Raw genomic sequence first — 14,907 nt, forward strand, 5'->3', positions numbered from 1 at the left:
CTGCTCAGTAAAGCTTAGAGATGGTCTCCTCGTTGTTTTATTCATCGTTCCCGTGCGCTGATCGCACTTCTCTCATATTCCCTCCGAGACACGTTTTTAAGTGTTGCTGTTCGCATGCTGCCTCGTTGGGAAAGCAGAGTCACGCAAGTCAAATGCAGGAAAACAAGGGAAGTTCGAGTGACTGAGCAGGACGAGGCAAAGTAAGGAATAATTGCCTGTCCGAAGGCGCTCACATTGACAGGTAAGTAGAACCAGGGATGAGGAAAGGCACTACAGCTGCAGTAATACTGGACCACGAATGCTGACATCACAACACTGTCTGGAGCATTTTCTAAATTCACTTCTTTAAATTAATTTTATGAAAAGGGTCAAAGATCGAAAGGTTTGTCACAAACTTACAATTTGTTCTGACACAAGTAAAACTATAACTAAAATATTCTATCAAATAAGGTTTATTTTCCAAAATAGATTGACATTCATCATGACTTTGTAATGTTCATTTCAACAGTATTTTGAAATGTTTGAACCCTGTCCACAACAGCTATATTAGTATTTATAAGGAAATTAAACCATTTAACACACCGATGGCTTCTGAGAAAGAAATTAAACTCTTCACCCAAATAAAACATGTTTTTTTGTTTGTTTTTTTAAACAAAAAGCATTCACAAGTGTATTCACGTTTAAAAAAAAGAAAAAAGAACAGCCATCACTTTCCTGTAGTTCAAGACAAAACTGTTAGGAAAGGGCTACAATTACTCTGATACCAAACTAATAAACAGAGCTTAACATACAATACACTTATCTAGAATAGATTAAAACAAACTTCTTATAAAAATGCTTTTTTCACTTTTTACAAGTCAGTAAATAACTTAAGTGCTCGCTGACCAAATTATTCCAGAACTGTGACAATATTTTGTGAGCAGTTGTAGTTATTAAGGAACGAATGCTCCTTCCTTTGCGGTTGGATGTCGGAGGCTCCACCTACCTGGCACCAAACAGAGGACACAGGATGCCAGAGTTTCGCAGGTGAAACGGAGAAACTGGTACACCTGCACAACAGAACAAAACACAAAACGAATACCAATAAACTATTACTAAAAGAGTTGTTCAGTACTTGTACTGTACAAACACATCTTCAAATAATTTCAAACTCGGTATACTGAATCATCGTAGGTGAAAGAGAGCACAGTTGTGTTTTTGTTCCATTGTAACTGATTTGTTAAGTGTACAGAGACACGCAGTGGTGTGCACTTTAAATAAACTGAAGTTGAAGTTGTCAACTCAGCTGTGATTCACTTTGAATGATATTGAAAGACCGCAACAGCCACAATCATAATCTGACAAGTCAGTCGTAAATAAGTGGCTAATGAGCTATTAATGTGCAGACTGAGCGTACTACTGGACTGAAGCAGCACTCAAACACTGATGCGTTCACCTACTGTTGTACAAATGACTCAGAGTGGTGATGCGAGGGCTTAGCTCATGTTAACAAACTACATAATTAGTGACTAAGTGATTTGAACCAGCAAAGTAATGTGATTTACACCGCATTCACCATAAAGAGTTCAATAATTAAATACTTGATATCGTAAGTGATAAATCAGCTGCGTATATAACTCAGTATTTTATTCTTGTGTCACAGCTATTGTGCTACTAACAACTGTTGTCCTTGTAGCAGCTCACCTCAGCTGCTTCATTAAGCTTCCACGATGCTTCCATAATTAAAATAAATTAAGAAATAAAAAGTTCTCTTCTTTGGTTTTCTCTGAGGAACAGCTCAACAAGCCGAGTACTGGCCCTTTAACACGTAACAAATATGCCGAGCAGACAAAACTCAGCTGTAGGTGCATCAAGAGACGCAAGAGAACCTAGACAAGGGACAAGTGCAGACTTTGCATTTGCGAGTGGTTGTCTCAATTTTTTTGTTTTGTTAAGTCTCAGGTCATGCTGGGAAACAAAATACAGAGAAGTACGAACGAAGGGCAAGAATTTCTACCAAGTACGATACCGTCAGCAGATTGTGCCGTCTGTATGTAGTCACACACACACACACACACACACACGTTACAGGAACACGCACTCAAACACCATATCGTCTCATCTGTCATGTACTAATTCCTGTTTCTAGCTTGTGTTTTTATCTGTACGTGTGCAGCTTTGTGAAGCATTTCTAATGCTACAGTGCAGAAAAGCAATTTGCAGATTAATCTGCCTTGACCCACTTTGTTTTGTATTTTTTCATTAACACTGCGAGCAGAGGCATGGTGGAGCAGCAGTGTATCGATATCAGGACCAATGCAATGAAAGCAGCTTGTTGGGTCAAATAGATCTGATAACAGGTCTAATTGAATCAGTGTCAGGTTCTCAGTGCAGGTACATCCTCCACCGCAAGCAGCAGGATGGAAATCAATACGTCCTCTCTGGAACCGTGGACACAGTCTAATTTCATTGAAGGCTTCTCTCTCTCTCTCTCTCTCTCTCTCTCATTGTGTGTACATGTGCAGGTTAATAAAGGTCATTTTTTAATCCTATTGAAACATGAGTGTGGGTGCAATAGAAAGGACAAGCCTTTGTGTGTACATTAGCCTTTTGTTCCACAATGTTATCTACTACTCTTACAAATGATTAAAACTTTATGGGACGACTTGTTAGGATAAAATATTTATGTGTTTTACGATGTAAAGCATTTTGCTTAACTTAGCGCTTCAGAAGTTCCTTCTCTGATCTATGACCACTCTACTGGCTAGAACACTGACACTAAGATGTGGTGCATCTTTTCATTCAAGAACTAATTCACATGGGCAAATGGTATTTGCTGAAATAGCTTCACGCTTAATCAGACACACTTTAGCAGCCTGGATTCTTTAGGTCATGTGGGCACTTTGTGCATATTGTACTTTTCTCTAAAAGTAAAGTTGGATGTATATGTACCCTGAGTGTAGTAAGGGATTTGGGCCAGGTCAGGGGTGTGGAGGCTCAGGGTTCTCAGAATCTGTGGTGGCCTGACCAACGGGGGGGCAGAGACTTTGTGCTGGTGTTGCTCCTCTTTTGGTGTTGGACAGCAGGGGCTGGAAGTGACGCTGGATGGAGTTAGTGGAGGAGTCCAGATCAGGGTCTGAGAAGAGAATTAAGTTTATTTATTCTGTTTTTAAAGTGCTTTACAAAAAAGCATAAATCCAGTGATTTTGCGTCCATAAAACCAACTTATGTCTTCTCACTTTAAGATCGGCTTTACAATGAGCTGGTGTCATCTGGGTCTGGATCAAATCTGGAGGGGCGAGAGGGCTCGGGGTCGGACAGGAAGAGTTGGTGGGAGGCGATGTGTTGGTCGAGGCCCAATCCATTTCACTGTAGCTGAAGGTTTGATCATTCCGTAGAGCATTGAAGGGGTTGGCGTCCATAGCCTGAACAACGCACAGCAATAAACAACAATTTAGTACCGTTAGTTCAGGCTATTGTCTTTTCATCAACATGCAGACAAACAACACCATCTGTCTTCATCTCTTTCATCCTTAGTTGACTTTGGGTGATTGCAGTGGAAAAAAGCAATTCAAAAATACAATAACTTGAGTTGTATTATACAAGTAAGTTAAGAATCAATGCAACAACTAGATGGTGAAGTGTCCTACAGAAACTGAAAGCATCTCAGTTTCATAAAGACATAATGAAGGCAGTGGTGGTGTGGATGTGGACACGGTCAGTGTCAGGTGGTCATAACTGGACATGGGGGCTGACCTCTTTGTCCTCAAGAAACTCCAGGTCGGGCAGCTCTTCGTCATCAACCTGAGACATAAAGACAGTTCCTGTTTCCTTCAGATTCACAAACCAACATACACTAGATCCTGTAATTGTGGGTTATATTGCACACTAGGCAATATGATTGAAAGTCATTTCAGCTGGTGGCATTGCATATGTGAAGATAAAAAGGCCCCTTACTGTTACTTTAGCTTGCATAGAAGCCGTTCATTTATTGCTATAGATTTATGACAATATTAACTCAGATATTGTGCAAACAACTTCAAGGTTTCCTGAAATGGCCGCCTCCATTCCCATCAGAGGAAAACAATATTATTCAAATTAATTAAATGAAACCATAACCTTCTGGGATAAGAGGCACATTGTGGCATATTGTACACTATAGAGGAGATACTGGGATGGTCTGTCAGACTTAGCAGGTGCAGGTGACTAATGGCTCACAAAGTAGTTATTCAGGGCAGTGGGCACCATGTTGCAATGTCGGTTACACAAAAGATTGGACTGCAGAAGATTTGTGAGGAATAATGTTGATGAGCGCAAGCAGCACAGGCTGGTAAAACTGCGTTAAAATTTGCTGAAATGTTTGAAAAATCATCTGCTGCACTCACATTTCATATACAGCATGGCTAAAGTTAGCTTTATGCATCCAACTTCAATATTAGCTCCATGTTGATGGGATCAATTCCTCTCAGAGGGTTATTTTAGAGAAGCGCAGAGGAACACACTCCACCTGATCTGTGTAACCTTCCTATTATCTAATTTCTGAAGTAGTGGGAAATGAATAACATCACTATCTAAGAAGAGTATCACTAAAACAATAGGAAACTATGTGAAACTAAACCCTCCCAAACACCACAGCAAACGAGCATCATTCAAAAGCGGTTTGAGTATTGTTGCAACTGGTCAACAGGGGGTTTCTGTTGCCTCGTTCAGTTTGTTTCCTTTATCATGTCTTTGTTCTGTCGCTATTTATCAGTCTGGTTGAATCATTTCATCACCAACTTTGAATTAATATGCAAAATAAATTCAACAATAACCAGAATAACTGGTGTTTTGCAGTCATCGACGATGACACTGTAAAATGTCCTTTGCTATATGTTCAGTTCACAACGATCCACTCATTAACATCAGATGCACGCAATCTTGTAATCCAATATCCAACAGCCCACTGATTGGCTGTCATCTGATTTATTGTCCGACAACAAGCTGTGACCTTCTCAACAGTGTGACTGTACATTAAGGGGCATTCAGCAAGAGGATGTGAGTGTGTACACTGACTGTGTGTGTGTGTGTGTGTGTGTGTGTGTGTGTGTGTGTGTGTGTGTGTGTGTGTGTGTGTATGTGTGTGTGTGGTGCTGCAGTGTGCCTGCGGGAGTGACAGTATGGCTGGTAGGATAAGAGCTATGGACGGCGGAGAATAAAAGCTTTACAGCAACATTAAAAGATTGGGTGAGAAAAGGGAAGTGAGAGGGGGAGGAAGTGAAGAGACAAAGAGAGTGCACTCATAGATAAGAAACAATTGAGACATAAAGCTGCAAATCCACCACAAATAATCCAAATAACTCAGTAAACTATTGTTTAGTTCGGCTGTACTGCAACCTCAAAGATTTTTTACAAACAGCTAAAGCTAGATGTGTTTGTGTGTGTGGCCGTGTTTTACTGGTCTTGTGGGGACATAAATCTGAATTCACAGTCACACTATGGGGACTTGCCTTCCTTATGCAATTCCCCATTACATAAATCCTTACATTTTATGGTGAAGTCTTGGTTTAAGGTAAGGGCACGATTTCAGTTTAGGGTTAGTATTAGGCTGGGTATGGTTCACCAGGAAATTAATGTAAGACAATGTAATGTCCCAAAAGTCATGAAAACACCACTACTCGTGGGTGTGGGGGTGTGTGTGATTGTTTGTGTGTGTGTGTCTGGGCGTATTGTACCCATCTTGTGGGGACATAAATCTGATTTCACACTCACACTGTAGGGACTTGCCTTCATTGTGGCGACAAAATGCAAGTCTCCATGACATATCTCATTGCATTTTATGGTGAAGTCTTGGTCTAAGGTAAGGGTAAGATTAGGTTTAGGTTGTGGTTTAGGTTAGGGTAAGGGTTAGGATTAGGCTGGGTATGGTAAGTTGCCAGGAAATGAATGTAAGACAATGTAATGTCTCCAAAAGTCATTAAAACACAACGTGTGTGTGTGTGTGTGTGTGTGTGGGGGGGGGGGGGCATACCTTCAGTGAAGCTGACATGGACTGTTCAAGCATGTTTGCTTGCTTTGGTGAAAAAGTGACTACCTCTTCTACTTCTGGCAGGTCAACCATTCCCTTCCCCAGGTAGAGACTCACTGGGCAGGCATGGACACACAGCTAAAGAAACAAGAAGGACATACAAAGCACAACATCTTTACAAGTGGGTGTATGGACCGGGTTTGAATATACATCGACATAAATAAACAGTATTTCAGTACTCATATCATGGTCACATAAACCATGTTGTGTAGTCAGACAGCACAATAGCGAGGAATGAACTTATAACTAAGCTGCATCAATAGTATTGATGATGCCATTCATTATTACCAGGTACATATGCAAGTATATTTAGTACAGTGGATTAACTATATACTGTACATAGACATGTGAGGTGTACATGTATGTATCTAATATATATATATATGTAGACTGATATTTATGTTTACCGCTACATTGGCCGTAGGGCTGCAGGCTGTCCCGTGGCCCTGGCTCTGCAGGACAGTGTGGATGTAGATGTCCTTGTCAGTGTGTGTGTCACACAGGTAGAGCTGAAGCACATCTCCAGTGTAACAATCCAAAGCGCCCACCAGGGTGCGATCGGAGCACAGCTTCTGGAAAGAAGCCACGGCCTCAGCAGTCCAGCTGCCCTGCAAGAGGCAAACCACAACACTCTTACTCATTAAAACTCCATGCAACAGAACATTGTGTCTGCAGCTTGACAGTTTCAATTTGAATAGATGAAAGTATGAGACTGAGCATATGATATATGATGCTGTCAGACTTACAGTGCTGGGTTTAATTCCAGCGAGTGAAGACGGAACTGCGCGTGCCGGAAGAATTGAATAACAAGACCTGAGGAAACGGAGATGAACAGTAGAGAGCACAGCAAAGCACAGACATGCATTAGCAGAGTAGCAGTAGTGGTAGTACTAGTTGGATTGTTTAAGTGCTTAAATGTTTAGATGTCCCTACTTGAGGAACATTAGGTTGGCGGTCTGTGCTGTGATGATGTCACCATAGTCGACGTAGTACACCTCGACCTCAGTGGGGCTGATGACCTGATGGATCACCACCCGGTAGAACCACATTCCTTTGGGTGACACACAGCAGACTTGACCTGGTCGGACAAATCGCTCAGGGAGGCGGTAACGCTCCGACACCTCAGGACAGGTGTAACATCGTCTAGAGGCGACAGAAGAAGAGGGGGAAAAAAGACACAGGGTGTCATTGTTCATATAGAGGCATCAGGAAGCTTGAAATGTAAAAAGTTTATGTTGAGCAGTGTTGCTTAAATTTTGTGATGTTTCACAGCGAAGTTTTGTGATTTAAAAAAAACAGTCCTAGCTTCAACCGTACAGCTGCTCTCAGTGTTTGGTTTCATGCCATCTTCTTCTGACAATTCAGAAAATTGTTGGACCTAGTCTACCAGTTTTCCTCTTATTTGCTGTGTTCGGGTCTCTTCTGGGCATCAGCAAAGAGCATTTGGACCTCATGTAGGGCTGTAAGCCTCAGCCAATAAGCAGGTTGCTCGGCACGTTCTAATTCCCGGGTCAAACCCCACCGAATACTTACTGCCATGCCCCAAGAGGAACTCAATTTGGGGGGCTACATTCAAACTTGTACACATATATATTTATTATTCCTTGGTCAAGCTAAATGACTATTTTGTTTCATGTTATGATGAACCCCGCTCAGAAAATACAGATATTTCAACTGCCCATCAGATAGAGTGATATCGTTGGACATAGAGAGAGTGCCAGACATGATGAAATGGTAAACATATTATGTATTATATCAATGACTATATTGCAATTCCAAAGAGGACCCCTATGTTGCAATAAGCACAGGAATGTGCGAGTACATTATCATTCGAGTAAGCTGCCACTAGCATGTCCACCACCTCATCTCCATCATCATGTCCTCCAAAACACGGGCCTCATCACTCTCGCTGAAGCTGATGTAGAAATATCCAGGCGACTTCACATGTTCCACCAGGACTTCTACCAGCTCTCGAGCACCACGGCGTGTCGGTGGTTTGAGACGTTGACTCTGCAGGGCATCTGGGGGCACCGCAGTGCTGCAATGCACCTGAATGGCAGGGTACATCTGAGACATCTACAGGAGGAAAGATCAAATGTAAAGCGAGAGTGGTGACCGGTACACAGCAGTGTTAAGGTGCGTTCACACCAATTTGCGCCGCGTTACTCACGGGGGACCATTTGTGGTCATTCGCGTGATTCGCACCATTCGCGCCGGAGAGGGGGCGTGGCTTATCGCCCTGGAAGCCGTTATTAACTTAAGCCATTTCTTTCCGCCATCATCCATGGAAAAAATAACCTCTATTTCTGCTTAGTACTTGTTGTGGAAGTCCCAGATATCCCGGGAAACTAAGGAGGAACACCATCGAGTTGTATTCACTGTGTTTAGCAAGCCACACATCGGCTGGTTTACTACGGCTGTATGAACACAAGATAAACATATTTTGCTGTGATTTAACTGCTATAAACGGACAAAAAGGGATGCCAGAATTAACTAGGTAATGATGCCGATTTGTAAAAAGCTTGAATTCATGTTTTGTTAGTTCTCTCTGCAAGATGACAAGCAAATAACTTTTAAAATACTTTTTCTCAATGGAGCTCGGATCGATCGGTGCTAGGCTAAGCTAACATTGTAGCAGCTCCATCAACACTCACAATAACGTCATATAGACGTAAATACGGCAGCGTCTATTCATTGTTTGTACCATATGGTTTACACACACACATTTATACATAGTTTTGTCCGGTCTCTACTAATATGAGGTATCGTAGAGCTCTGGGTGCCCACCTACGCTACATTATTTGTTTCCTCAATGACAGGACATCAGTGATGACAGGAGGAGCATCTCAACGCTGATAGGCTATCGCGCCGCAGCCCGAGTTGAAAAATGTCAACGTCAATCGCGCCATCGCAAATTCGCGTCACTCCAGTCTCATCGCGTCTGTGCAGAGACTTTGTAATCTACTCGCGCGTTACTCTATGTTCAGTATTATTCTACAGCACTTTTAAAAAGTAATAACAGGTTTCAGAGTTGTCTAACCTGCATGTATGGACACAATCAACATTTTACACAGGGTACACAAAAAAATGGGGCATTAACATCTGTTTGTTAAGTGCAGTGAAAGTTCATGATTTGCACTGGTATCACACAAGTGATGCTCTGATTACTTGATAAAATCTGTATTTAGGTCTCTGTTTTTTAATGATTGTTCTTTGAGCCTTGTAATGTAAAACAACACGATCAATTAGATATTGCCAAACCATTTCATGGGTCTTGGAATTGTTTCTGGTCTCCAGCTCCTCGTTCTCATCATCTGCTGTGATGCCATCATCGTCTCCTTCCAGTTTGCCTTCCCAAAAAGACTCGGTCACCTTTGAGTCTAAAAATGAAAGAAAATACATTTCCTGCTTAGTTGAAAGTCATTGTTCACTGGTAAGCTTTGTCACATGATATCCCAGACACGACCATTGATTACAACATGTCATTGATTAGACAAGTATTGATTACAGACATGTTGTCCTAGTGAGACACTGGTTGCTTCCAATCATAATATCTATATTTACAACAATATTAACCAATAACACCAAGAGTAAACACCAATTTAATTGTCTATGTCACACACCTGGTTGTGTATTGCCACTGTCCTGTATGTCCATGACTATCCAGTGTTGCCCAATTTGACTCCCGACAGATTTCAGGTGGAAGGTGTCACTCATGGCACCGACCAGTTCGATGACACTGACAAAGCCGCTCGGTTGCAGCGGGAGTTCCTCACCGAAAAGCCTCTGAGGAGCAAAAAAAACATCTTTCATTATCATCTGAACCGAAGAACAGCTTTGTGACTTGCTCGCTTCCTGATCACTATTGGGAGCAGGCGGGCTAAATGTCAGAGAAGTACTTCCTAGGACAGTACGGTGCTTCAAAAAAGCAAGAAAGAAAACCAAAACAGTGAACCCAACGCTTTTTATTTAGCTTGATCAGGAAAGACTTAAGCCAGGTCCTCACATGAATGAGTTCTGAAGCTCCCAACCTCACGTGACACTATGAAGGAGAACTGCATGGCTATCTTTTTGTATTTTTTACCTTGTACTCAGCAGGCAGAGCGTGCACTGATAATCCACCACTGGTCTGACCTACAACCTGCAGAGAGTCATGAACAAACAAAGTACAAGAATTGTAAGCATGGTCCTGGTAACGTTTGAAGCAAAGCATATTAGAAGCTTGTAGTCACTAGTGGCACTAAGACATCCGCTTTGAAACTAGCAGTAATTCTGACCTCTCGTAGCTTGTCCTTCAGCTCCGGACTAATGGTGCCAGCGACTCCGTTCTTCAGGATTCGCTGGCGAAGCTCCTCCTCCAGCTGACATAGAATTCAAGTAGAAAGACCAAAGATAATGCACTTATGTATATTTATCCAGGAATACTGTCCATGTATGGTCTACTTCCCCCCCCCTTTTTTCAAGTTCATGTCTCATGTCTTGTTCTAGGAACAAGTTACAGGTGCAGGTACGACACCTTCTTACCTCAAGGACACGTTTCTGAAAGAGCTGACCTTCCTGACATTGCTCTGGGTTCGCTTCCTGGTTCTTCTCAACTACCTGTGCCTTGTGAGCAGTTGTTGACTCTTTATGGACAGGGCCAAAGGTAGTCTCAGCGGCTGGCTGGTTCAGAGGACCTTCCTTCACTGGGACTTCTGTTGGAATAAACCCCAAAAAAATATTTCAAAAAATAAAAATGGGTGCGAACGATAACTTCAACGCTACAAAATATGAACAGCCCCTGCTCAATGCTTTTCAATGCGTTAGTTTGACATTACTGACCCAAATTAACAAACCATTCCCTTTGGGGAGATAAACAACTATCCAATCTCAACAACGCTCACGTCTTAATGCAATCAAAAAACACTGGTATGGATTGCTTGTTGAGACGCCTTCTAGCAAGATGTTCAAAATATGTAAATGCATCACCTGAGGTTTTTGTTGGTGTCTGAGATATGGTGTCTGTCACTTCGAAGGCTGACTTGACAGTTCCAGGCAACTCTGAATTTATGGGTCCAGTCCTTGATAAGCGGGTCGGTCTGGGCTGCACATGTTCCTTCAAGATCAGAACTGATCCCAGCCTGCCCTGCTGAATAACGACTAGGTCCACCACTGCCTCCAGCATCTCTCCAGTGGTGTAGAAGCCGTAGTTGTGGACACGCAGCGGGAGGCCGAAGGCGCGCAGGAAGCTGGACTCCAGGTCAGACAACCTGAGTGGACCCTGGGAGAGAGGCCGCTTCGTTTCAAGAAACATTCTGCAGTAACAGAGCTAAATGCTTTTTGTTCGAAAAAATAACATATAGAACACTACTTCTCTGATTTAGTAGGGTGTGTTTGAATAGTCAATTGCAGTTTAGACATCATTTGTCAAAAAAAAGCTAAACCTCACAGGTTTACCTTCAAGTCATACCTGGGAGAGCAGTATGGAGAGCTGTGCCCTGAGCTGGGCGGGAACAGCCGGAGGAGCACGAGCTCTTCTGGGGAGGACCACAGCAGAGGACGGGTGACGGTAGCGGGGCGAGAAGTAGCTCACACCTCCCCTCCGAGTATTCTTGGTGGACTTCGGCAGACGCTGCTTAGCTACTAGCGCCTCAATGTATCGGGTGGAATCGTCGCCAACAGCTGCGATTGCGGACATGTAAAAAGGTGACAGCATGAAGTATAGGAAACTTGTTCAAATGTTTGATAGGTAAATGTTTGAGAGGACTTTCATGCATTTTTTTCCCCTCAATGCTGAATTGACTGTGTTCAAAGGACGTTACCCTTTAAAAATGAGCTGCCATCTACCCTGAAGTGAACAGATACCACGTCAGGCATCTCCTTCACCATATCCATGATGTGTCTGAAGCCCAGGACTTTCAGGGGCATGGGATGCCCCATTATGGAGATATAGTCTCGCCTGAGCTGATCAGCGTCCAAGCCCATCTTTGATGAAATGAGCAAGGAACGCACTTCTACCTTCAGCTTTGCCAAAACCTCCTCCGGGTTCATCCTGCCTGCTGACATCTGGGGAAGACAGCAAGACGACATGATGGAACAAAACACGAACATCACTGCACAACCTGAACCCAAGCAGGTGGTTGGAAGACCACCTGGAGAGAAATGCACAGTCCTCAATGCTGGAATAAAGTCACAAATGCTATTGCTATGCTATTTGATTGGGGTTTGCTGTCAAAAATATCTTGTTACCTTTTTATAAATATAAAATTATATGTTAAAATTTTGCACTGAGATTCATTTAGAAAAAGGAAAAAAAAGACTGTCAGGAAATGTTAGCAGTGGCGTTAAAATAAAACTATTTTAAGAGTTACACCACTGCCTTACACCTGCACAGTAGCAGCATGCTAACGTTACTTGTAACCGTCATGACGGGTCCAACAAACCTTCTTGAGGTAATGTTAACACACCTACACCATGAACACGTGTTACCTTTTGCTATGCAGACACACCACCACCGAATGCACAATTGTTGAGATAACAAACGCGAACGTTAGCATCCGACTTCAACATGAAATCCAGTTTGCTGGATGCCGCTGCTGCAATTTTAAATTCGTTAACGTGAGTTATCATTGCCTTTAAATGCCGACACCGACCAGAACGGGCCTGTCTCGTTCGAATTGTTCCAAAAATATTGTGCACACCTTACCCCAAATCGTCAACCTGTTCGTGTCCTCCACTCTCTGCACACCTGTTGCTAACAGACCGCCACACACGGTGATAGACGGTAACGTTAAGTGTGACGTTAAAACAGCAAAAACTAAAGGGACCGTGGGACTTGTAGTCGACAAGTGGCTTATCTGCACCAAAACCTGTTCAACGATAAATAAAAACACAGAGCCGTTATTACTTAGCTAAATTAAAACAGATCGCCACGAAAACTCTTGCAGTCACCTCACCATGGCAGCAGCAATGATGACTAACGAAGAAGACAACCAGAGAACTCGCGCACAGTGGCTTATTTATAGATACAACTAGGTATTAGGTATTGGAGCTGGATGATACGGCTACGAATATAATTTTAAGATTTTCTAGCATTGATATGGCTTTACAAATGGATAAATTAAAAAAAAAAACAGTTACTGATCTGTTTCGACTGAAGAAGCAGCGGCGCCCCCTGGTGTTTGGAAGGAGAAGTGAAAAAGCGTACAGCACCTGGTACTCCCAGGCGGTGTCCAATTCAGGTACTGACCAGGGCCGACCTAGCTCACCCCCCCGCAAACGAGATCGGGAGCTGGTCAGAGAGGTGTGGCCATAAGCAAAGATTGTACCAACAATTGTTTTTATTGTAGTGGAGTGAAAAGTACAACATTGCCCTCTGAAATGAAGTATAAAGTAGCATAACACTAAAAAAGTACCTCAAGCCTTCACTCAAGTACCTCTTTATCATTCATAGGAAAACTGTATCACTGTAATAAGAGCTCAGAGTCCTTGGCCAGCACTATAATGTCCCTATGTACACACATTCACAAAGCTGTTTATGATGGTGATGGTTCTTTTCGTTCATTATGTTGTCGCTTATACGTCCATACCACCCTGAACCTCCGGGATTCACCATAACTCCACATAAATGACGACAATTGTCCAGCTTTTCATTTTTAGTTTCTCACTTCTGTTTTTGTGCTGTATTTGCAGGAATTATTTGTGTATGGTTTTTATTTATTCATTATTTTATTTTCCTGGAATTCATTTTTGTCTGACGGGGCTTAGGTCTTCTGAGTTATTTTGGTGCCTTATTTGGTTTCTGGGCGGTGTTTGTTTTCGGGGAGTATTATTAGTTTTGTACATGGTTATTATTTTTCATGTGAATATTGTGTAAATAGCATTGAAAAGATTTTTCCTTTGAGTGTTTAAACTTGTATTTTTGATAATTAAAAGTACCCGCCTGTGAAAATGACGAGCTGTGATTTGACAATGCACAATTTTTTAGTTTAATTAAGGATCTATTAGGGAGGAGACTGTGTGTCGTGTAAAAACAGAGGAAAAACCTCCATCAGCTCTTGGGAAAGGAGAGGCCTGAGTCTGCACATTCCAAATGAAGACACTGTGACTCCCTCAGCTCCACTGACACAATTTTTCCCAGCAATTACCTTTGAATGGCTTTGGATTTACAAGGGAAGAAGCATAATCCCAACAAATGCACCCAGTGACACAAATATTGAGAGTTTTTTTTATGCAATTAGTGTGCCTGTTTTATATTGTATATGACATTCACTCAAGTAGCATGTTCTATGCATGATTCAATGGCATGAAAGTAATGTTTTCTCTTCAGGACACCCTTTGCCAAGCGCCTCCACTAACTTTCCAAAGCAATGATGTCAGATATTTTAGTGGGCCATGTATACCAGTACAGCATGTATAGTATATAGCTGGGAAATATGAGGATGCATCGGACTATTGTTGTTATTGATGATATTTCTGTGACAGAAACAAGGGCTTCCAAGCTGTAACAACTAAAGAAAACATCTGATTGAGTTAAAAGAACCCAAAACTTGATACTGTTGTTGTTGTTTTTTACCCTTGTTCGAGCTTTTTGATGAACACGAGCAAAGAACAATGCTAATAAATTAAACAGAATAATGCTGAAATAAACTCATCCAGCAATCCCTGGATGTTTGGAGTTTATGTCTGGTAAGGCCTTTCTGAATCAGGCAGAAAAGAGGAAGAGATTTGCTTGCAGATGAGGAAATGACCTGTACATGAGAACCTATCATTATTACTGTATCTTCACGCTTCTCCCCACATTATTATCCTTACTTAATGTTTGGTTTGCTGCGTTGACAACATAAAGCTTGTTGAATACCATGCTCACAAAAGTTATTTGA

The 14,907-nt window shown here is 42.1% G+C and overlaps 1 protein-coding gene across 1 annotated transcript; it reads right to left on the bottom strand.

Moving 5' to 3' along the window:
* Positions 1–981: 981 nt before the first annotated feature.
* On the bottom strand, positions 982–12,091 carry tdrd5 (tudor domain containing 5). Its single transcript, XM_076088650.1, is given in 17 exon segments — positions 982–1,049; positions 2,932–3,115; positions 3,219–3,404; positions 3,694–3,810; positions 5,990–6,124; positions 6,454–6,654; positions 6,793–6,859; positions 6,980–7,189; positions 7,908–8,113; positions 9,308–9,426; positions 9,670–9,832; positions 10,131–10,187; positions 10,324–10,407; positions 10,571–10,737; positions 11,015–11,306; positions 11,496–11,707; positions 11,848–12,091. Coding segments are annotated over 17 exon segments (2,712 nt in total).
* Between the last annotated feature and the right edge of the window lie 2,816 nt (positions 12,092–14,907).

Source organism: Anarhichas minor, unplaced genomic scaffold (genome assembly GCF_050575085.1).
Source record: "Anarhichas minor isolate MPS153535 unplaced genomic scaffold, ASM5057508v1 ptg000010l, whole genome shotgun sequence".
Taxonomy (NCBI): domain Eukaryota; kingdom Metazoa; phylum Chordata; class Actinopteri; order Perciformes; family Anarhichadidae; genus Anarhichas; species Anarhichas minor.